Here is a 25,125-nt window from a genome sequence, read left to right on the forward strand (position 1 = left end):
TTTGCAGTACTACGGAATTTCAGAAAAACAAAGTCACTGATGAGAATAGTTAAAGTGTGTTTGGGGTCTAGTTTTAGCCAGCTGAATCCCTTTGGGTCTCAGACGGCCACTGTGGGGCAGGGTACAGCCAAGAAATGTGTGGTTGGCTAACCTACCTTTCAAGCTTCCGTAGTTATATGCTTCACAAAGTCAGTCCTGGGTTTTGGTCAGTGATATATTCAGCATTTTGAAAAATGCTGGGTGTGGGATGCTGGCTTTTTTTTGTTGTAGTGTGCAAAATGAGGTACCACTATGTAGAAAGTTCAGAGGACCCCTATTGGCTTACAGGGCTGCAATTGATAATCTCAAATGCTCTCCCTTCTGGTAGTGTGGGCGAGCAGTTTAGGCTCATCAGAAGACAGCTTTAAGCGTTTGTTGAACACACACAGGAGTCAATAAATGAGAGACACACTCTAGAAGAAACTCTAGACCAATTTTATAGAATTCTAGGCAACCAAGAACTTCCTAATCGGATAAGTACTTTAGACGTTATCAAATTTCACAGTAGAAAAGTACAGCTGTCAGATTTGAGGCACGAGTCTTGAAAACAGTAATGATATCCTATGGGAGAAACATTCACTGTATAGGGTCACTTGCAAACAACCTACAAGACAATTCTTCTGGACTTAAGGTGAGCAAGGGCCAAGGCCCAAGAAACCACCAGCAGTTCAATCCTGTCAGCCCTGGTGTGTCTGGGTGCAGAGGTGCCGATTGCGATGGTAGCCTCAAACGCCACCCGTTAAAGACAATGGGAAACGGTACCTGTAAAAAGAGGCTGCAACCAGGGACTAGGGCACCATCCCAGCAGAACCCAGCTCAGTTCTTGAGGGTCTCTAGGGTACAGGGACACCATCGGTTTCCGTGGACACGGGCTGTGCGGCTCGGTGCATAGGTGTTTTCTCCGGCAGGGTCACGCTGTTAGAGGCTCGCACTGTGTGTCGAAGACCTGGTGAAGGGGGGCAAGCAAGGCAGCAGGGCCACTCTCTGTGCTGGCCTTATGAATCCTAACGACCCTTGACAGTAGTTTGGCGTGTCCAGACTGGACACACAACAACCCTTGGTTGCAACAACTGCTTTGGTACCCAGAGGTTTGGTGCAGGTCCGCTCCTGGGGGTCCTGGTGTCTCCAAACTTGGTGGGGAGATGGATCTGATCTCCTAGATCATGAAGACTTTTTGCTGGGGTACAGCTCCCTTGGTGGGCCCGGGGATCGACAGAACGCTGGACCGGGCAGCTGCAGTCAGTGCCTGCTGGCGCAGGGAAGTTGCTCCTCCAGTCCAAGAAAGATATTTCCTGGTTGTTGAGGTGCAGGACGTTCCTCCAAAAGTTTGGGGAGGGTGTCCAACTTTTTGTGGAGTTCGCCTCAGCAAAAGGCAAAGTACAAGCAGCCTGGCAGGGTTTGGCACAAATCTTTGATGCAGTTACTATGTTCTCACTCGTCGGTCCTTCTTCATCTTCCTTGGTTCTCAGTAGTCAAAATCTTGATTTGATTTGCTTTCTTGGACTCCGGGGGCATCCTGAGATGCTCAATTTAGGGGCTTTAGGTGGAGTGTAGGGTAGTAGCCAATGGCCTACTTACCATTGGGTCACTACACCCCCGATATGAACACTTCCTGTGGGGAGTGGGCATAACCCTGTCCCAGAGTTCTAGTTCCACCAAAAACAAAAGGGTGGAACCCTTCTTTAGTGGAGCATGTCAGGCAGCCCACCCAAGGGGTGTAACTGGTCTGGTGGTACAACATGCCTACCTGCATTGCTAATTTCCCATTGTCCTGGTGCCAAACAGGACTCAGGGCAGGGGGTGGCATCTCCAAGGTCTGGGAGGAGAGGAAGTCAGTGTCCCATATCAAAGGCAGCAGATGCTTTGAAGCCTTTGGCCTTGGTATGCACATTTACTAACCACCCTGCTGGAGGAGGTGTGACACTTTATGCTAGAGCAGGCATTGTTTCTGACCTCAGCGCTGGCTCTCATCTCTAGGGGGACAGAAACTCGCCTGTGGTGACAGACTGACCTATACCAGTCAGCCAGCACACTAGAGGACTCGTAGGTTTTTCAGTGTTACCTCTAAGGTGCCCTCTGGATGCATGTCAGGACAAATCAAATAGTGGCATTAGTATGGATTTAGCCATATGAGTTCTTTGATACCAAACACCATTATTTTCAGTAAAGCCATTATGTAGCTGGGTAACTTGTATTGACCAGTGACCCAGTACATATAGTTAAGATGGCTTCCCGGTTTACTTACAATATCTAGTAATAGAACTAGACACCTCAGGGGCATATCTGCTTATGCAGCTATGTCCTCACATGTAATATAATGCACCCTGCCTTAGGGATACTAAGGCCTGCTGTATAGGTGACTTGGATATAGTACATGCAGTGTATGGGCACTGCACATAGGGAGTGTGCAATGCTGTGTTATCAGAAGGGCTTGCGCCCTTTCTCGCAGCCTGCATGCAATGTTTGTATGGGTCATATGTGGTATAAGACGCTCTGCAGCCCTTAGGCACTCTCTTTAGTACCCATGCCCAGTACTTGGGGTACCATTTACTATGGACTTACAAGGGTGAAGTCCTTGCTAATGGGTTACAATTGAACATGTCAGTTTTACAGGAAAGAATACTTGTGCTTTAGCCTGGCTAACAGGCTTCAGTGCTGTCAGTGTAAAAAAAACAGCATCTACTAGTCCAATGGGATCAAAAAGTGCGGGGATATCTGCAAAGGAGTCCAGCTTCTTACACGAAGTCTATTGTCTCGACCATCTGTCCTATGAACGCATTGGGCTTGCTGTGGAATGATCCAGTGTCGCCACAAATGCCTTTCTCAAACAGGCTATACACAGAAGTAAGGGCTGCAAACTGGAACGTAGGCAGGCACTTGACTTGAAGGGATGTGGCCCTTCATTTTGGATGTTCTCTCTAAATTGGGTATAGCCCCTTTCGCTACATCAGACCTTGCCCTGGAGCCCTCTCCTTGTGCCCAAGGCAAAGCCCAGAGAGACCTTTAATTGTGCCTAAAGTCATGCACCAAAGCCCTTACCATATCATCCCAGAGCTATGCCCCAGGGTCCTTTCAAAGGCATGTGCCAGTCCCATAAAAGATGCCCATATAAGTCCTGGAAGCTCAATGCACCCATGTGTCAATACCTTAGATCCCTGTGCTCTTGGCTCTCAAAGCCATGCTCCGAATTCCTTTTCCGTGCTTCTCAATCATGCTGCAGATTTACTTTAGAGTTACTGCAATGCTAAATATCCATTCATGAGAAACTATTGCCCTCATTGCCAAACAATGCCCATCAGTAGTTACCTTTTTTGCTTCCACTAGCTGGTTGAGTTTCTCGTAGCACTCTCCTAGAGCAACCAGCATTCGAGAGTCATTGGGCCTGTTAGAAAAAAAGATGAATCAATGGTTGCAATCTACTGCATGAACCAGCGAGAAAGAGTGGCAGAAAATAGCTAAGCATGGCCAATAGCATATGTGCTCCTTTCCATCGCTCAGCAACCCCAAACACACAACATGCAGCCCAGGCAAGCCTTTCATCTGTCATACAAGCATGCATATGTCATGCAAAATGTTGGTTACCTGAGCTGATGAGCGCGTCTGTAGTAATATAGGCAGTAAAAAGGCATTTTGAGGATCTCATAGGTTTGCCCCAACCCATACCAAGCTCTGTAATCTCTCTTGTTCACCTCAATCGCGTGTCTGTAAAAAATATGAACATATAAGCTCGAAATCTAAAACTGCAGGACTAGGACAACTAAGAATCATTTGCTGGATGGGGATGGGGTGGGTTGTAAGATGGTGTTAAGGCAATACTCCTGGGTGGTCTTCCTACATGCTCTGTTGCGTTCTGATCTAGGCAGCCACCGTGGCCCAAGACACTTCAACAATGTAACCATTCTATACTTTACGTATATCCCTAGAAATGTAACAATGGAGGCATGCAGAAATAATGATAATGCAAACCCATCCATCTCAAACAATACCAATATATATATTTTTTTAAACTCAAATACAGGGCCAGCCATATATTTGTAAACTTCAAATCAATATTTATTTGAAACCTGTTAGGTGACAATTTTTATCACTGAACAAACAAATTTGGCAACCAAGCGTGCCCGAGCCTACAATTAAATTACAATAATTTTAAGCACCATAGAAAAGTGATCAGTGCTGTGCAAATGTCAGTGAGAGCCAATTTGGTTATGATTAAGAAGAAGGTGTAGCCAGCAGCCATAAATATGTTTTGGGGGAATATCAAGCGTAAAGTAACTTCACTGCGGCCTGGTTACTTCTACATTACTATTTAAAACACCCCACACCCTCATACGCATCACCTACGTGTTTTATGAATAACAGTGTGCACAGAAGACTTCCCTCATAATACGTATGTTCAGATACCCCACTTTCTATCCTACTGTATGAAAAAGCCCCTAGGAATCCAATTCTGGTATGTACATACCTCGCCTCACCATCCACAACCATTGTGTAGAAGCATCAGTTTCCCTCATTACCTGTATGCTTGGATTGCTGCCGACGTGTTCTTCATTTCCATGTACTCATGGCCCATGAGGGTCCAAGCTCCAAGGTAGCGTGGATTTAGCTTCAAAGCTCGCTGGAAATACAGGGCTGCCTTCTCGTGTTGAGAACGCAAACTGTAGTAATTACCTACAAAATAAGGAAGGGTCAGGAGAAGTAAAGGAAGATTACCAGTGTCACCACTATCAGATGCCTGGGGGTGTACATGAGAGATAGAGTGGCATTATGAGGGATCACAGGAGGCAACCCTTTTGGAACATACAACAAGAAATGCACTCACCAATAACACAGCATGTCTCAACGCGATACTTGTCGATCTCGCACAAATCATGAGCCAGATAACTGAGCTCCGGCTTCATACTCTAGGGAAGAAAAAACAAGACAAGACCATTAATAGATGAAACCTAGAAAGAAAATGCACTGAGGAAGACTTCTGGTTACTGCAAGTACTACAGTGACCACTTGCGCCAGGACGCGGGATATGGATGTATGCCTTCTAAACAGTCCACTAGCTGTGGTCCTGTGACAAACATTACTATACATTCTAAAAGGAGCTCCCTATTAACTCTGTTCCTGCATCTGTGCAACCCTGTTGGGGGTTCTTCCTCACATCCTGTGCCCATTTAGTTTGTGATACTGAAAACTGCACTTTGAACTTCTTCTCAATGTGCTTGGGGCAGGGCATGAGGTGGGCAGAGAGGAAACAGGGGAATGGGGAGCAGTTTCCACTCGCCAATTGCCTACATGATTTGTGATACTATTTCCTCTGCAGGGAACTTTGTTTACCACCCCCAGCTCCTTTGCCTGAAGAATACTGCTCTCTTGTTCTTGCCAGTTCTGTAAGGAGCTCCCTTATTAACATTGGAGCCTGTAGGACTGCAGTGTTGCAGGAAACTCCCTTTAACCCTTCAGCCCGTAGATCAGCTGCATTTCTCTCAGCAGGAAGTTCCTCTGGGCACCCCTGCCAGCATAACCGGAGAATCACCAGTTAAGTGAAAGAAAATGTATCGCCCACAAAGGGTGGATGATTGACATACCCACTCACCCGGACATACAGCAGGTTGGAGAATGTGTCCATGTTCTCAATTCTATAGGGATCTTGCTTCCGTAACTTATTGAAAATTGAGAGCGCCTTGTCGATATCTGCAAAGAGGAGCACTAGTTAGTAAAAGTCAGGAAGGGACCTAGGACTGCTATACCCAGTAAATTATGCTACATTCTTACCTCGAATGTTGTGGTATGCCACTGCAATCTGGGAGATGATGTAACTGCTCTGTGAGAAGCCTACATCAATGAGACTCTGGTACTTCTGCAACGCCTCTTCGATTAGCTGCAGCTCAGTGTAAATGTGAGCCAGGAAGAACTCCTTCACCCAGGACTCTGGCAAAGACAGCTGCTTGAGCTGAGACAAAAGCACAAATGAGGATGGGGCACATCCTCCACTGTGTGTATAAAAACACAGACACAGCTTCCCTGCCTGCTGCAAGAATGTCCCTTATCCGTTGGGTAAATTGTCACTTAAAAGATGCACTATTAAAGCCCATCCCCTGAATACATGTGATGTACTCCTGACTTACACACACACACACACACACACACGCAAAGTCCACACTAAGATGGGCAAGTTACCATCAATGTCAAAGGTTGGTGTATATCTTTGGTGACGTCCCCACTCCGCTCAGGCTCACAGTTCTTCTGTCATGCAATCACCCTATAGGCCCATTCACCCCAAAAACATTCCCTCCAGTGATCTATCATATGTATGCAACCACACACACTTACCATCTCTTTGTCCGTGATGAGGTTGCATAGCTCTAACCATGCCCCCCAATGTAAGGGCAGTGCATGTGTTGCCTCCACAAAAACTTCAATGGCCTCCTTCACCAAGTCCAACTTGCGCAACACCACCCCGTACCTGCAATGAGAGAAGTGAATATTTCAGTGTGCTGCCTCAGGCAGAGGTCATCCTTTTGCTATGGAAGCACCCTGTCGACTCATTAACCCTCCATTAAACACACGCTGGACCCCATCTTCTCTGCAAGCCCCCACGTCTCCTTCAACCACACCACCGAACCCCACTGGACCGACCACAGATGCATCCATTTCACCTTCAGGAAACCCACCACACACCACCGCACCCAACAGCTGCCAAGCCGCTGCTGGGGCAAGGTCACCAAGGACAATCTGACTACCACCCTCGCCCTGAGACCACCCGCCGACACATCGACCCCAACACCGCCTCCACCAATCTCAAACAGTGGATCAACGACTGCGCCAACACCCTCGCCCCTCTCAAGATTTCCACAGCCAACCACACCAACAAGAAAGCCGCCTGGTTCACCGAAGACCTCCGGACCTCCAAGCACACCTGTCGGAAGCTGGAGAAGAAATGGCTCCGCGACCGTTCACCAGACAGGCACACAGCCCACAAGAACGCCACCCACAGACACCATCAACTCATCAGGACCGCCTAGACAACAACGCACACAACACCAAAGAGCTCTTCAGCATCGTGATAGAACTCTCCAACCCCAGCTCCAACACCAACGACATCCCACCATCACAAGACCCTTAAGACTCCCTGGCCACCTTCTTTCACCGCAAGATCACCGACATCCACGACAGCTTCAACCCCGACACCCCGCACCCACCACCAAGATTACCACCCCTGCGACCTCCACCTGCACCAGTCGCCTGACCGCCTGGTCCAACGTCAGCGACGAAGACACCATCAAAACCATGAACTCTATCCACTCCGGATACCTTCCGACCCCTGCCCTCACCACGTTTTCAACAAAGCCAGCACAACCATCGCGCCCCACCACCGGAAAACAATCAACATCTCCTTTGAGACAGCAACCTTCCCGGAAAGCTGGAAGCACGCCGAGATCAACGCCCTACTGAAGAAACCGAAGGCGGACCCCAAGGACCTCAAGACCTTCCGGCCCATCTCCCTGCTCCCGTTCCCGGCAAAAGTAACAGAGAAGATTGTCAACAAGCAGCTAACCCGCTACCTCGAAGACAACGACTTCCTGGACCCTTCCAAATCCGGCTTCCGCAGCAACCACAGCACCAAGACTGTCCTCATCGCTGCCACCGACGACATCAGGATCCTGATAGACAAAGGAGAAACAGCCGCCCTCATCCTCATGGACCTATCAGCAGCCTTCGACATGGTCTGCCACCGCACTCTATCAACTCGCCTCCAGGATGCCGGAATCCAAGAGAAGGCCCTGGCCTGGACCACATCCTTCCGCTCCGGCAGAACCCAGAGCGTCCGCCTCCCACCCTTCCGCTCAAAAACCACAGAGATCATCTGGGGCGTCCCACAGTGATCCTCCCTCAGCCCGACGCTGTTCAATATCTACATGGCACAGCTCGCCCATGTCGCACGACAACACAACCTCAACCTCATCTCCTACGCCGACGACACCCAGCTGATCATATCCCTCACTGAAGACCCCCACACCGCCAAAGCCAACCTCCACAGAGGAATGAAGGCCGTCGCCGACTGGATGAAGGACAGCAGACTGAAGCTGAACTCAGACAAGACGGAGGTCCTCATCCTCGGACTCGCCCCATCAGCCTGGGACGACTCCTGGTGGCCCACATCGCTAGGCACAGCCCCGGAACCCACCAACCACGTACGCAACCTGGGGTTCATCCTCGACTCCGCCCTCTCCATGACCAAGCAAGTCAACGTCGTCTCTGCTTCCTGCTTCAACACCCTCCGAATGCTCGTTAAGATGTTCAAATGGATCCCTCCCGACACGAGAAAAACAGTCACCCATGCCCTCATCACCAGCAGACTCGACTACAGGAACGCCCTCTACTCAGGAACAACCACCAAGCTCCTGAATGAACTACAACGAATCCAGAACGCCTCGGCACGACTGATCATCAACGTCCCAAAACGTAGCCACATCACACCCCACCTGAGAGGCCTACACTGGCTCCCCGTCAACAGGAGGATCACCTTCAAGCTCCTCATCCACGCACACAAAGCACTACACAATACCGGACCCACATACGTCAACGACTGACTCAGCTTCCACACCCCCACCTGCAGCCTCCGCTCCGCCAACCTCGCCCTCGCCACAGTTCCTCGTATCCGGAAAACCACCGCCGGCGGCAGATCCTTCTCCTGCTGCTGACCATCTTCCCCCCGTAAACACCCTTAACGCCTGGAACTCAATCTCCACTGAGGACACCATCCGCCTGATGAATTCCATCCACTCTGGATCCCCCACAGACCCATGCCCTCACCACATCTTCAACAAAGCAGACTCCGTCATAGCACCTCACCTCCGAGACGTCATCAACTGCTCCTTCAACTCCGCTACCTTCCCAGAAGACTGGAAACACGCTGAACTCACCGCCCTTCTGAAAAAACCAACAGCGGACCCCACCGAACTCAAAAACTACCGCCCCATCTCGCTCCTTCCATTCCCGGCAAAAGTCATTGAGAAAGCCGTCAACAACCAACTCGCCGTCTTCCTCGAAGCCAACAAATCCCTCGACCCCTCACAATCTGGCTTCCGAGCAAAACACAGCACCGAGACCGCCCTCATCGCAGCAACAGACGACATTCGAACTCTACTGGACAATGGAGACACAGTCGCCCTCATCCTCCTCGACCTCTCCGCAGCATTCGACACAGTCTGCCACAGCACCCTTCTACAACGCCTCAATAACATCGGAATCCAAGGAAAAGCACTTGAATGGATCACCTCGTTCCTCACCGGAAGAACCCAAAGAGTCCGCCTTCCTCCATTCAAGTCCGAGGCCTCTGAAGTCATCTGCGGCGTACCTCAAGGATCCTCACTCAGTCCCACCCTCTTCAACGTATACATGAGCCCCCTCGCGGCCATCGCCCGCCAACACAACCTCAACATCATCTCTTACGCGGATGACACTCAACTGATCCTTTCTCTCACCAAGGACCCCTGCACTGCCAAAACTAACCTACACGAAGGAATGAAAAAAGTCGCCGAATGGATGAAACAAAGCCGTCTGAAACTGAACTCAGACAAAACAGAAGTCCTCATCCTAGGTACATCCCCCTCTGCCTGGGACGACTCCTGGTGGCCGGAATCCCTTGGAAAAGCACCCATCCCGACAGACCACGCACGGAACCTTGGCGTCATCCTGGATTCTTCACTCTCAATGAACAGACAAGTCAGCGCCGTATCCTCATCCTGCTTCAACGTTCTTCGCATGCTCAGAAAAACATTCCGCTGGATCCCCTCCGAAACAAGGAAAACAGTCACCCACGCTCTGGTCACGAGCCGACTGGACTACGGAAACACCCTCTACGCAGGTACCACCGCTAAACTCCAGAAGAAACTCCAACGAATCCAAAACGCCTCAGCCAGGCTCATATTAGACATCCCACGTAACGAACACATCTCTGGTCACCTTAAAGACCTCCACTGGCTACCCGTCAATAAGAGGATCACTTTCCGACTGCTTACCCACGCACACAAATCACTCTACGACATCGGACCAGATTGCCTCAACTCTCGACTGTCCTTCTACACCCCCTCCCGCCAACTACGTTCTTCCAGCCAAGCCCTCGCCACTGTACCTCGCATCAACAAGACCACCATGGGAGGCAGATCCTTTTCATACTTGGCTGCTAAAACATGGAACTCACTCCCCGCTTACCTTCGCCTCACCCAGAACCACCTAGCGTTCAGAAAGCAGCTTAAAACGTGGATATTTGACAAATAATCCTCCTCCCCTTCCTAAGCGCCTTGAAACCCTCTGGGTATGTAGTGCGCTATACAAATTTTTTTGGACTTTGACTTTGTATGTAGCGTGCTTAACAAATACAGTGATTGATTGATTGACATAGCAGAGTACATTCAGGGCCCTTAAGCTGAAGGCACTCACTAACAGTTACGTATACAGACAGCACATGGTGCCGTGGCAAACTAAGGCGAAAAGCTACATCAGATTCAGTGGCGACATTATTTCCACCAAGGACTCCACAAACCGTACAAATAAAGTCCGAATCCATCAAGCTCCAGTTCCTTGTGCTTCTTGCTCAGCTCCACGCGCAGCTCTCGCAGGGCCTCGTTTTTCACCTGTCCTTTCTCCAGTGGACCTGAAATACACGTTAACATGAAAGATGTCCATAGCATCAGACCATGACATGCTGCCTGCCTGGGTCAGTCAGAGCACCAGATCATTCCCTGCTCTTTGTTGCTCTGCCAACACCAAACACAACGCTGATCTATAATTAGGAAAAAACAGCTCTCTACCACCATGCTGGTAGCATGACTAAACTTGATTCTGCTGGTGCACCGCCACAAAAACAAGCAACATCCAATATGCCAAAACTACGATTCCACACAGCTCTGCCACGGTACCGCTAATGTTACCTGAAGCAATCTCCACTTTACCGCAGCACAGAGGGCCACATATTGCTCTTCTAATGCGCCTAATCGTGACATACAGCAACATCTTTCATTCTTTTAGTGCAGCTCATGCATCACTGCAAGTGTACCTCATTTCGACTAGGTACCCCCCTCCTATTCCAGCAAAAGGTCCTACACACAGCTATTTATATACACCTCCATGGGAAAGTGAGAAGTCAGATAAGCATGAATAAAAAGTTAGCAGGTGAAAAGGTGACAAAGAACAAGCACCTACCAAGACTGTCCACTGTCTCATCATCTTTCTTCTTCTCTCCTGACTGAAGGGAGTACAAGAAACAAACATTACATGTGGTTGTACAACTTATACCCCCATTCTCTAGAGTGTCACCCAGATAGGTACAGCATTTGTGATGGGCATGCTTGCTAATTAACAGAAAATCAGAGAATACCACTTCATTTAAAGTATTAAACGTGCTTCATGAACTTATGTTGGTACAACTGGACAGCACATTCTTTTTGAGGTTACGTGTCAGGCTGAAAACTTGGGCAAAGATTCACTAATAATGCAAACATTATATGTTTCCATTCGTTTTCAAAGAGTTATGCCTAGTTTGGACAAAACATTTTACTTGACAAATACTAAGTCACAGCTTCCACACACAGCGCTCGTGACAATGCCTCTTTTCCAGGTATATGAAGGATAACAATATTTGCAATCAGAAATGTAGAGAAGAGATAGCAAGGCTGAGAATTGTGAGGCCTCACAAGTGTTCCTGCTCCTGTATATCAGCTATCTCAAGTTGCTTTGCCTTCAAAAGGAAAATAGAACCTTGATCCATGATTAGGGCTCCCGTTTTGTTTGTATTTTTTATTTTTACATTTCTGTCTGTATTCATCCATATTTATTTTTTGTTAATTTTTATCTGTATTTGTCCATATTTAGGTTGAAACTAGTATAATTTCACATTTATTTAACCAATCAACATTCACTCATGCTTGAATGTTTGCCAGGTTTTAATGATATGAACACTCACAGATAACTGAGCAGAAAAAAACTCCTGTGATCTATAAAGTGATTATAAACTATTAGCTAAAAAGATATAATACATAAATCAGATTTATATTACACGATTGTGTATTTGTATCCATGTGTTTTGTCTATACCCATACCAGATACAATCTGTTTTCATAAAGCAATATAGGTCACAAGGGAGTTTTTTCTGCTCAATTGTTTTTCTCATTCCCTCCTTTCTCCCTGACCTTAGTTACCGTTAAAGGGGGGTCCCTTTTCTTGCAAGTGCACTCACAGAAGATAAATCAAGGCACTTAAATCAAACTATGCACATTTCTCTATCAACCTTGTGAGGATCTACTGCTGTTTAAGCGTCTTTACTAAAATCCATTTCTTTTTTAACACCCTTATCCATCAATCCACACAGCTTTTGCCCTGGCAGTCATGGCAGACAGTATTTAGAATCACTCAAAAAGCAAAACAATTTCCTTTTTTCTCCACATTTAAAAATAAAAAGAGACAGGAAACCAAATAGTTTTCAGTCTGTATTTATCTGTAAAAATGGAAAACAGGGAGCCTTATATATTATACGGTTGGGTAGGCGAAGAATGACTAAAATACCAAATGGACTGCAGTTATTACGCTAACCTCATAGAATGAGACATCACATAAGCACTAGACAAAGGGCTTCCTAAGCATCTATTATACAGGACATGATCTTATCAGGCATCTATTGCTCAAGAAAGGACACCAACCAAAATCTTTAATAAAGGAAGTGATCTCACAAAGCATGTATTATTCACAAATGATAATAAGAATAAACTTACCAAGTATCTAGAGTACATATAGAGGAAGTATGCTTTCTGGCTGTGGCAGTTGTACAAGAAATATGCAGCCCGGTCATATTCTTTCAGGTCAAAGTAAGACTTTGCTAATGTGTAAGCATCAAGATCAAAAGCGTCGTCCTGGGAGGAAAGAAATGTCACGCATGAGAGGGCAGTATCAGACACTTTCAGCTTCTATAAGCATTCAACTAAACACATTAACGTCACAATTTCATTTTTAAACATTTGCCATTAACAAATATTGAACATAACTGGACATTTGCACCTCCTTCAGTCCCTAGAGAGTATATACACATTGAATAGGTGCATTTTGGGCACAGCCTTTGCCCTTTTTAGGTCTCTGCTAGCGTAGGCTGCGCATGCGCAGTCTCGCTGGCGAGATCTTATGTCTCAGAGTAGAGAGTCTTAAACCTGCCCCTCTTCTTCATTGGCTGGCCTCCTAAACGGCGGCCAGCCATTGGAGAAGAGGTCTCCGTGACTATTTCTTTTTGCTGTAAGCCCCGTCCTTTTCGGATTGAGGGGCGTGTTTCTTTCGCTTCTTTCTCTGAAGAAAAACATGTCCCCCAATCCGAAAAGGACGGGGCTTACAGACTCCTGCCGCCCGTGAGCTGTTTTGAAAGGTCTCTGCTCAGCCCAAGGGGTGGGGTGGAATTGTTATTCACTCATTTCTCCTCCCACAGCCATATCGCCACACACCGGGAAAGGAAAAAAACAAAGTGAAATTCAAGAAAATACGTAAGGTAGAAAGAACGGCGAGAGAAGGAAAGGAAATCGGGAACAGAGGAGGACTTTCCTCGGGCGGCGGTGACCCTGTGCTCCTCTTTGGCTCCCTAAGAAAGCGGAGAGGGAGGCCGGCAGGCGCCGCCGCTTGTGTGCTGTAAACACCGAGCCCAGCTGCCGCCTTGTCTCCAGAGAGCCTCTCACCGAGTGTTATTTCAGGACTGCCCAGCCCACCACTGCCCGACAAGCCAGGCAGACCGGCCACGAGTGGCTCATATCAGGCGGCCGTAGCCCCTAGCCGGGGCACCTCCCTTGGACGGACCCCGCCCCGCTGCCGAAGAGCCTGAGCGGCCTGCTCAACTCCAGCGGGGGCTCGGGCTGGGGGGACCTCTGTGAGGGTGGGGTGCACCGCAGCTTGCTCAGGCCCCGGTTTCCTATACCTTCTGGGACCCGCACTTATTCAGAAGGAGGCTTCTCTCGCCTCCACGGACGCTCGCATCTCCAAAAATTTGCGAGCACTCAGAACACAACGGATCCTGGGCCTGCGCTCACTCTCTCGATGTGCCTAGAAACACTTCAATAACCCAGACGGCGCTATACAAAATGTGAATATAGGACAGACACCCAGCCACTGGACTCGCAAGGATTAAAGCAGAATGTAAATTAACCTGACCTGCCAATATCGCAGATTACACCCTCTCCTCTCCCTCCCGCCGCCATCAGACCCTCACCATCCATGCCCCAGCCCCCCGGCCCCCAGGAGCAGCAGGGCTTTGTTCCCCATCGAGGCCTGGCAGGCGCACTCCATCATCCATGGAGCCTGGAGTAAACCCGCTATATAGGAGTAACCCTGCTATATAGGAAGAGCCAGAGAGGGGTGGCTTGCAAGGAGGGGGGTGCAAGGGGGGTAGTGGGGGGAGCAGCTGCTCCTCCCGGGGGGGGCTTTTCGGTTTGCAGGCCTTCGCTGACTGGATCGGGCCAGAGGAGGGTAACACCGACCGCCAGGAGCAGGCCGGGAACCAGAGCAGGCAGGCACTGTATAGGCAATGCGTGGGAGGCTGAAATGCGTGGCGTTGCAGGTGAGAATGGCAGGATAAAGGGCAGAGCAAGAGAGGTACGACAAGAGGGAAGCCTCTGAAAGATGAAAGGACGGGCATGGTGTGGGTAGAAATGAGGATGTAAAGGCGGAGCACAACCAACGCATAGCAAGGATAAAAGGCGTGGCAGTGTGGACGTTTCAAAGCTAGGATGAAAGGTGCCAGTTCCTTGTACCTGCTCTGTAGCTCTGTGAGGGTGGGGTGCACAGCAGCTTGCTCAGGCCCCGGTTTTCTATACCTTCTGGGACCCGCACTTATTCAGAAGAGGCTTCTCTCGCCTCCACGGACGCTCGAATCTCCAAAAAAACACGCGAGCACTTTATTACGTCTCCTCTCTAGCATGTACACATGTTGTTCGAGTACTGTTTTAGCGTGTTGTAATAATTAATAAAGCATGGCCTGGGATAATTTTTTTAAATGCGCAATCACTGAGTGTATGCACCTACATTTGAAAGGCGAATTCCTGCATTTCTCAGTATGGATTAAATACTTTTCATTGGAGAGTACCAGCACTTCGTGTTAACAAACGGGACTTTGTGTGTGTGTGTGTGGCTGTGTGTGTGTGTGTGTGGCTCTGTGTGTGTGTGTGTGTGTGTGTGTGTGTGTGTGTGGCTGTGTGTGTGTGTGGCTCTGTGTGTGTGTTGGGCTCTGTGTGTGTGGCTCTGTGTGTGTGTGGGTGCAAATGCAATAGGTCTCGCATTTGCGAGAGATTAAGCTATTGGCATTGTAAATGACAATGCCATTTATTTAAAGGTTTTAAAAACAAAAATAATGTCATGAGCAATGCCAATAGCTCTAACTTTAACAAAGACGAGACCATTGCATTGTAAATGCTTGTTATTGAAGTTGGAGGGGGAAAATCATCCTTTGCCAATTCGAATTTAAAAGCAAAATAAACATTTAACATACTTAAATAAATAAATGGGCTCCAAGGGAAGCCCTGCAAAATCGAGTGGCTACTGTGAGAAAGTTCCATCTTTCTTGCATTGGTATGCCTCCACTTTTTGCTGAATTGCTGATGTGCTTTGACTGAGTGTGCCCTGGGCTCCTGCCAACCAGGTGCCCAGGGCCTGTGTTCCTTCTCTAAAACTGTGTTGAAACTAAAACCCAATTGGCATCTCTGGCCACCTGTCAGCCCCTAGTAAATGGTACCCTGGGTACCCAGGGTATGGTGACCAGAGAAGACCCCTAAGGGCTGCAGCACTTATTGTTCCACCCTTAGGGGTCCTGTACCCCGACACCCACATCCTGCCTTTACAGGCCGAGTGTCTAAGTACAGAACTAAACAGAGTCAACATGGCCCACATCCCTGTGTGCAATGCCCACAAGCTCACTGCCCTGGCATCCATCAGTCACCCCTCTAGCTTGGTGCCCTAGCCAGTGATGTGGACACAGGTGCAGGAGTCCTGTCCCCCTTCAGTACCCAGGGCCATTCCTGGGCACTGTAAGTGCAGTGCTGCCATTTAAGAGTATATGGTGCTGGGAGGTCATCATTACGAACTCCACAGCACCATGATGCCTTCACTGAAGACGGAGAAGTTTGATATCAAACTTTTCAGCACATTAAGCCAGCATTGATGCCAGTGTGGGATTTAATGTAAAATGCACAACAGAGGGCATCTTAGAGATGCCCCCTGAAACCTAACCAACTCCCAGTGTCCTGAATGTGTGGCTCCCGAGGCTGCCACCACCAGACAAGTTTCTGGACCCCTGGGTCGAGAGCCTGCCGCTCTCGGGGGCCTGGAACAATGCACATCCTGGGACGAGGTGCCAAGCCTCCTCCCCCAGGATGGGCAGGGGAATCTTCAAAGGCATACCGCCTTTGTGAGCTTCTCCAGGCCACTCGCTGCACTCAGCAACTGGCCCCCACCGGTTCTGACCTCCACTCTGGCGGGAAGAACGGCGGGAAAAACTAAGTGAGGAAAGGAGGTGTGCCAGCCTATGCCAACCCCACCCCTCAGGTGGGGAGGAGAGGTGAAGAACGACTCCGGGCTCCGGCCATCTTGAAGATGGGGAGCCCTGCTCAATCACAGCTAGGCTCCTGCCCCCTCCCACAGGAGAGGAGCAGGCTAGGGGGTGTACCCACCCCAGGACAGGGACCCACCGGTTCCTGCCCTTGCCCTACCTGTAACGCCCCTGAATTTAGTATTTAGGGGCACCCTGAACCTTCCCTCCTCAGATCTCGATTGCAACAACAAGAAGACCAAGAAAAAAGAAGACCTGCCGGCCAGCTGCTGACAAAAGGACGACACCCACTGACTTGGCCCCTGAACCCTACAGGCCTGTTGATCCTGGAGCCTGCTCCTGTGAAACTCCAGCATTTCCTGCGGACAGCAACCTCGACAACCCCAGAGGACCTGCCTGCCTTGAACCTTCCAAAAGACTGGGACTCCCATGAGCAGTGGTTCTGCTCCAACAGCAATACCCCAGGTGCCAGCCAGGAACCGCAAATCCAGCCCACTCTGCACCCGCCAAGCCCAGCCTGTGACTGAGTGACCCAAGACCACGAGGACCTCCCCCGGCGACTGGGACCCGAAGTCCAGTGCCCAAAGACCCTCCTCGGCGAACCAGACGACGCCTGCAGCCTCAGAGCCAGGGACCCCTCCAACTGCACGCAGCCGGGGGTAAGATTTCCCGACACCAAAAGACACCCCGGCACACGGCGGCCCCCGGTGCCCTCGTTTTGGGTATCTACCTCTTCTCCAAGATCTCAACTTACCTCTCGATGTGGTGGTCGCACCTGAAGAATCTCTGTCCCCGAGCCGGCAGCCTTTGTTCACTTTTTAACATTCCCATTGGATAACATTGAGCGCCAGACGGCTCAAAAGCACCCTGCACCCAGCCACCCGAGTGCCGCTGGAAGTGGACGAACTGCCCTACTCTACTTCCCCACTTGCCCTAAGTAAGTGACCAGGAGCTCAGCTCCCACAGCCGTGTGGCCTGCTTGCTTGCAGCCACCAACCGAAGGCCCCCTACCCTCCATTGGATTGCATTGGGGCTACTCTCTCTCTGCACCCGGCTGCCCCTATGCCACTGAGGGTGTAACTACTGTACCTTTCCGACCCTGGGAGACCCCTGAGTCTATGCCCAGAACCTTAACCCCACCAGTCGAGTACTTACCTAAAAGCCGACAACTCACTTTCCTTCCATAGGTTAACATTGACTGGTTTTCACTTGAAATTTCTTCTAAGTGTGGAGTTTTGAAACTTTAAAATATTCATCTAAAATCAGCCGAATTTTCGAATTCCGAATTACTCACCTGTTATCAGGAGAGAAGCCAGTACTGTACCTTTGAGCCCAGTACTGAACCAAGAAAGTAATCCTAACCGTACTTACCCGTAACCTGAATTTTCTTCTATAGGACACCATTGACCGTTTTTCTGTGAAATTTCTTCTAAGTGTCGATTTTTGCAAACTAGAAATGTTCTTTAAAAATCATACCAACTATCAAACCGTAATTACTTACATGTCTTAGGTAGAGGTCCCAGTGTTGAACCTAGGAGTCCAGTACTGGATTACAAAAGTAACGAGAACCTACTTTACCTGTGACTTGAATTTCATTCCATAGGATAACATGGCTAGTTTTTCACTGAAAAGTTTCTGTCAACTTTGAAAATACATTTATATTCTTTAAAAATCACAACTGTAACTAAAATGTTTTTACTAAACTGTTTACAGCTTAGGTCCCGGGACTGAAACCAGGATCCAGTCCTGTGATTAGCAAAGTAATCAACTGCATTTATGTAGAAAAACCCATTGAGCTCAATGTTAAATTGTGTTTAGAATTGTGTTGCCCATTGCAACCACTGTAGCTATTCTACTTACAAAGTCTTTTGCCTTTCTGCAAAGTAACTACCTAAAGTCACTCATATTGAGAAAAGTATATTTTGATACCTGTTGGTTCTAAAATAAAACAACTATATCTTTTGATATAAAAACATTTGGCCTAGAGTTCAGTTCTTGAGTGTGTGAAAACGTTAGCTGACTGAGTGTGTACAACAAATGCTTCACACTGTCCTCTGATACTGCCTTACTGCTCGACCAAGCTACCACTTTAGAGAGTAAGGTCATTTCTGACTTTAACCTCTGTCATACGTCTGGAGACTGGGGACTCTATACACACTGTACCTTACTTTGGTCCAGTATATATAGAGCCACTTTCTTACAGCTACCAGCAAAGGTACAAGTGTGCGGTATGAGGAACGGCAGCTGCAGTCGACAGACGTCTCAAAATATGACAGACATGTCCCGAAATTTTTAATATGTAGCAAACTAACCTAAATTGATGATTGGGGGGCTGGGTGTGGTGGAGGAGTACGGGCAAGAATCCACATATTCAACAGTAGAGTATGGGGAGGAACACTCATGGCAGACTCGAAAGGACAGTCATGTCACCAATTTCTAAACAACTTGCTAAGGTATGAGAGCTAAAAATAAGTAGTGATTATTTGTAAGGATACAAGCTCTTACAGGAGAAAAAAACCTGTTATTCCTTACTGTAAGAAACTGGATTTTTGTTGCAGTAATCCCCCTCACTTTTTGCCTGGTATTTGATATAATTTTGACTTAAGTGTACTGGGTTCCTGATAACCAGGTCCCCAGTGTCCGTGTTCTTTACTCAAAACAAGACAACTGGCCACTTGATCCCCAAGTGACCAGGCCTTTAGCACCTATGCAAGTCCCTAGAAAGTGGTACCTTTGGTAACTAGTGCCATAGGTACTAAAGAGGGTTCCTAAGGGCTGTAGCATATATTGTGCCACTCTAAGGGACCCAGCAACAAACTCATACAGACCACTACTGCAGGCTGTGTGACAAGTGGCTCTAAAAAGTGAAACAAGCATTGGCATAGCCAATAGGTCTCGCCTTTGGGACTTTATAAGTATTTAGTTATGCACCAGGTCCTACAGGTAAAACCTATTGGCTATGCCAATTCTTGTTATTTTATTTCTGCAAGCATATTCTAAAGAATTGTTGCAAAACACAAGCGGAATGTTTCCTTTCTTGTTAACATTTATGGTTCACCAGCCCCGAATACAATCCATTACTGACAATAATACAATAATATTTAAACAGATCAAAACTACCTTAGAGGCAAGTGGAAATATTCGCAAGCACTACTAATGGGAGATTTGAATGCGAAAATGTCTACCGCCTTAATAAAAGCTTATCAGAACACAGACCATGCAGGAAACCTGGTCCATACCAACTCCCGTTGTTCCTGACTATTAAGGAAGACAAACGGATTAAGATGTTATTGGAGTTATTAAATAAATTGAGGTAACGAAACAAACAGAAGGAGACGTTCCGGCAGCTTTCACAAGGAAAGTTCCTACTTGTTGTTCTATATTAGACTACGTCATCAGCAGCCCATGTCAGTGCAGGAGAGGTCCTTTGAGTGAAACTCACCCTGGTGTGTTTGGGGGAGGGGTCAGGTTTGTGGGTTGGTAAACGAACAAGGTGGGCTCCATAAGGCTTTTGAATATGCTGTGGAAGTTTACATAATTTCCGTTTTGCATAGCTACAGTGATCAGAAAATGAAACCCTTTTATTATAAAATTTCCAAACTTCCAAACCCTGCAAGGACAGGTATGGCAGCGTGACACAAATAGAAAGGCAGAGCAATTACACATATGTATGTATGTAAAAATGTATTATATATATATATATATATATATATATATATATATATATATATATATATATATATATATATATATATATATATATATTTCCAAATTAAGTGTATTCCGAACTAATTGCTAATGCGAAGTGATCCAAAGAGCATGTATGTACTTGTGTGTCCAATTTAGTAACCGGGGAAAGCAAGCACACACTATGATAGATTGCGGTGCTTTCACTTCAGTGAGACTCGCGCAAGCCCCTGGATAACTGGTCTGCTGGATCCCGTCAGTTCTTCTGAGAACTGTACAATGGTCCCTTAGAGTTGCAGTTCTGTTATTTTACAGTGCTACGAAGCCACATTTCTGAGGCACCAAGCGCTATATAAATTATCGTAGCCTGTTTTATCCGCGCATCAGAGAGCTTGACATATTTCAATCCACAGCAAAAGCCTTAAAAGACATTACTACCCGTTCGAGATCTTGCACACCCGTTGTAGAGCACCTAGAGACGACTTCTTCGAAGTCAGTGCGATATAAAGAAGAGCCCGTAAATAGGCTTAGCTTTGTAGATTTTCATGCTCAGCTCGAGGTGAATGAACATCGATTGACTGAACGGAGTTGTGAACTGCTGCACTGCAACCCGATAAAATTACTTCGTTAGCATTGAGAAGTGTAGGCAAATAACTAAAACAAATACAGTTACACCCAAAATAAAATTACTTAGTTGGCATTGAGAAGTGTAGGCAGACGTGAGTCCCTTGCTCACTTTGCCACTGGATTCAAGCAAGCCGGGCTGAAGACGGCTGGAATGCCAGAAAACGGTCCTCGGAAGCTTGTTTCCGGTTCAGGGAAGACATGGCTTGGCAGTTCGGGCTGAACTGTTCCCATGAGGCACAGGGTCAGACTGATTTGCATATAGCCATGTCTGAACTGGGGTGGCAGAGTGGGCTAAAGAACGGTGATGGATTAAACCCAGATCTTTTGACTGGGTGTGAGTGTTTGATTGATTCAGATGCTCCGTCCATCACCACCCCCTTTTGTAAATTACAGGTCGGCAATCGATAAACTCACAACGCAGATTGAGCGGTGGATCAAACTTCCTCTTTGGAATGGTAGTAGAATTGCCATTTTTAAAATGGTAGTACTCCCACGTTTTTTGTACCTTTTTCCAAATATTCCAATCGCGCTTACTGTTAAATTCTTTGATACATTGTGGGCCCTGCTCATTCAATTGATATGGGCAGGCAAACAACTGCGTATTGGGTGGAATACACTAGTTATGCCATATCGTCTGGGAGGGTTTGGCGTCCCAGACTTTTATTTATACTATCTGATTGCCGAAACTCATTTCACATATTACTGGTCCAACGAGCATGCCAGGTTGCAATATCTTAAACCAGAGAGCTCTTAAGTTCACCCGAGCTCACATTCAGTCATCCTCCCACAGGGGCTTACGCGGAATCCGGAGGAGCTTCAGACATTGCCTACTGTGTGTTGGGCTTGGTCCAAGCTACAGTGATACTTTCATGCTAAATTCCTGTATTCCCCTTTTAGACCATTAGCTAATAACCCTTGGATACCCCCGACAATGGAAACAATTACCAGGGGCACTCGTGTTCGATATGGATTACATACTGTAGGCGACTTCAAGGACTCACAGATGCGGACGGTGGGAGATCTAACTTTGAATGGGAATGCAGTATATATGGATAGATTTGTCCTACATAGGGTGCCTAGTTTCCTATGTGAAGCACCCCCACACACAACGGAATAGGCAGATTTCTTACCAGTTACTCTGACTATAACTACATCAGATGGGGAACATTTGGTGTCCCGACTTTATCACACAGCCTAAGCCCTCCACCCAGCAGTCGGTGGTAAAGTACGTCTGGCCTGGGAACAGGATCTGGGTTTCCCACTGACAGATCAAATATGGTTTTATTGTTGTGAACAAGCGAGATGCGTATCTAACAACCACCGGCATAAACTATTACATTGCATCGGGCATACATTACGCCACAGTTGCTGGTCAAGATGGATCCCAGCATACCACACTTATGTCCCAGATGTGCGGTCGACCAGGCTGGGTTTGACCACCTGGCTTGGAACTGCGGCCCCATATTAACATACTGGGAGGAGGTTTTTAGACATCTGTCCCTGATGTTAGACAGCACCATACAGCCTACACCACTGATGACCTTACTAGGCTATGTTAAACCTTTAAAGAAAGGAGAGCGCAGGTTCGCTGCCATAGCCCTACTGGTGGCGAAGTGTCAGTTCTCATTGCATTAGGGTAGCGCCCGAGAACTGATATATTGCGATACCAATAGTGACACATATGCCACACTGCAACCGCCAGCCGCTAAGCCAAAAGACATCTGGCAACCATTAAGGACTTATCTACAGACATATTCATTGGAGATGACTTAATGATACTGAATGGGCCATGGCCCTTTGGGCCCTCTTTTGCGGGGGAGGTGGGATAAATTGCCTGCTAGCACCCGATAACATTGGAGTAACATATTCACCAAACAAGAGGGGGTTGGTTTAAGAGTGGGGTATGAGGCACATTGTCTATCTCACTGAACTGTAAATGCTTTAAAGAATATATAGAAAATGTATAACTGGTCAGGACTGATACTCATGGACATTATGAATAGCACAGCGAGTGGCCGGGATAATAGCCTCTCAGATTGACGATGAGCTCTGTATTGTGTTTGAGGTCATTTACGCAGACATTTTGTTATAATATTCTGAGATCTGGATTATATCTTGATGAGCACTATAGGATACATGTATGCAATACGAAAATCTCAATATGAAAATAAAGTTAAAAAATAAAATAAACCCAGACTGATTCCAGTGATGGATTTAATAATACATGTACCCAGAGGTGCCCCCTGAAAACCTACCAACTACTTGTGTGCTGGTTGACTGGTTCTGACCAGTTTGCCACCACAGACAAGTTTCTGGACCCCAGCGGGGAGAACCCACGCGCCCAGGTGGTCAGGGGCAGATCCTGCTCCAGCAGTGGGAGTATTACCCCCACCCTCCTCCCAGCAGGATGGCACGTAAATTAGCATTCAAAGGCAGGGAGCTTCAAAGAGCCCACCGCCTTTGTTATGTGAATCTGGCTTCCTTCTGAGTTGAGGGGATGACAACCCCTCCCCCCACCCTGCTGCACCAGACCCTAGTGGAGCAACCAACTTGCCCTGCCGCTGTGCATACTCCAAGAAAACCAGAGGGCTGCCAGTTCTTGGCTAATTGCCAAAGAAGCACCCTTTGAGTAGAGGAGCTACTCCTCTGCAGTTCAGGAAACAAAGAAGAAACATCCGGTAAACCCGCCTGCCGCTATCTGGGACCAACAACGCAGCAGCCCCCCAGCAAGAGGTAGCCGTGCTCCGACAGGTCAGATCCATCCTCCCTCCAAGTGTGGGGAAGCCAGGACCGACCAGAGCTGCACAATGCCAATACCTGGAGTACTGGGCCCTTTGCAGATGCCAAGGCTTGTCATGACCAGACCGGATACCAACGCCAAGGAAAACCGACCTGCACATCGAGGGACAGTGAGACCCACAGCGAGAATGGCCCAATGGTCCTGTTTTCCCCTTTCTCCAGAAACCAAAGACAAAGAGTGAGTCCTGGGCCGCTGCCACCCGACACCTCAAAGCACTCCTGCAGACGACTTCCAGAGCCTAAGTCTGAAGGAGGTGACTGTGCCCACAGGGTACTGAGACCCACAAGAGCCAAGTCCATCCTTGGGTCTCGCCAGACTGGACTGCCAGTCGCCACTTGCAGCCTTTCTGCAGGGCCTCTCCAACCACGAGTGACTCCAGTATCAAATCAGATGCCAAAAGACACCACTGCACCGAGCCCTACAGCCCGAGAAGAAGTGGACCGCCCGTGTCCCTATGTGCCCGAAGATCTCAAGGGCTGAGTCCCTCTGTGGGTTCCCCCGGGCTGCCCCCCCCCCCCCAGTCCCTGCCTCTTTCCGTATTGTAATAATTCATAATTTGAAAAGTACTTACTTGATTCTGATGATCTAGGTATTTAAATTCATATAAAAGGTATGTGTTATTTTTATAAATTGGTGTTGGATTTCTCTATTGACTGTGTGTCTCACTTACTGCTTTTGTGTGTGCTATAGATGCTTAGCACTACCCTCTGATACGCTCAATTGCTCGCCCACACTACCACAAAAAAAGACAACTTGGGGTGTCATTTGTGCCTCTGTAATTCCTTTGAGGTTTACCTGGACTCTCTGCACAGTGTACCTCTTTTTATTACGCTACATAAAAAGCCAACTTCCTACACTTATTGCAGAGCTTGACCCTTATTCTAGGGAAATTCGGATCTGTTTGTTATCCTTGCAGTCAGTGCCAGAAACTAAGAGAGCACTATTTTTCTATCCTGGCTCCTAACCTTGTAGAACTTACGGCCTGAAAACCTGACTTTAGTCCCAGTTCTTGGCTTAACTCTTTAGCTTGTAGAGGTATGTTCTACCCTTCTCAGCACCATGGCAGGAAACCTGCTTAAGTGTAAGTGGGTAGAAGATTTAATGCAAGATAATGTTCACCGTTACAGAAATATGTAGAGAGACTGATACATGGTTGATATCTAGAATGTAAATCCTGGATGCAGTAGGCGCCAATAAGTGCTCTAGTAAGATCCAAATTCTATAGACACAGAGACAGTTAATGGGAGGTGAAGAAAGAAGTGCCATTTGGAGCTTTGGAATGTGGACATAGAGAGGCACATTCACACACAAAGCAACAGATGGCGGGGCAGAAGAAAGGATGGATATGGAGGGCCACAAAGCTCCTTGAGAACCACTGGGAGGCCTAATGTAATTTCTTCATTCTACAGTG

The 25,125-nt window shown here is 47.7% G+C and overlaps 1 protein-coding gene across 1 annotated transcript in view; it reads right to left on the minus strand.

Moving 5' to 3' along the window:
• The window catches only part of CDC23 (cell division cycle 23), a 66,848-nt gene that overhangs the window by 14,173 nt on the left and 27,550 nt on the right, over positions 1–25,125 (minus strand). The window contains exons 3-12 of the mRNA XM_086931822.1: positions 12,801–12,938; positions 11,236–11,278; positions 10,582–10,687; positions 6,361–6,493; positions 5,803–5,980; positions 5,624–5,721; positions 4,859–4,940; positions 4,554–4,707; positions 3,622–3,741; positions 3,346–3,421 (exon numbers count right to left, since the gene is read on the minus strand). Of these exons, the coding sequence (XP_086787948.1) occupies positions 3,346–3,421; positions 3,622–3,741; positions 4,554–4,707; positions 4,859–4,940; positions 5,624–5,721; positions 5,803–5,980; positions 6,361–6,493; positions 10,582–10,687; positions 11,236–11,278; positions 12,801–12,938 (1,128 nt within the window). The remainder of the gene's footprint in view (positions 1–3,345; positions 3,422–3,621; positions 3,742–4,553; positions 4,708–4,858; positions 4,941–5,623; positions 5,722–5,802; positions 5,981–6,360; positions 6,494–10,581; positions 10,688–11,235; positions 11,279–12,800; positions 12,939–25,125) is intronic.

Source organism: Lissotriton vulgaris, chromosome 7 (genome assembly GCF_964263255.1).
Source record: "Lissotriton vulgaris chromosome 7, aLisVul1.2, whole genome shotgun sequence".
NCBI classification, from domain to species: domain Eukaryota; kingdom Metazoa; phylum Chordata; class Amphibia; order Caudata; family Salamandridae; genus Lissotriton; species Lissotriton vulgaris.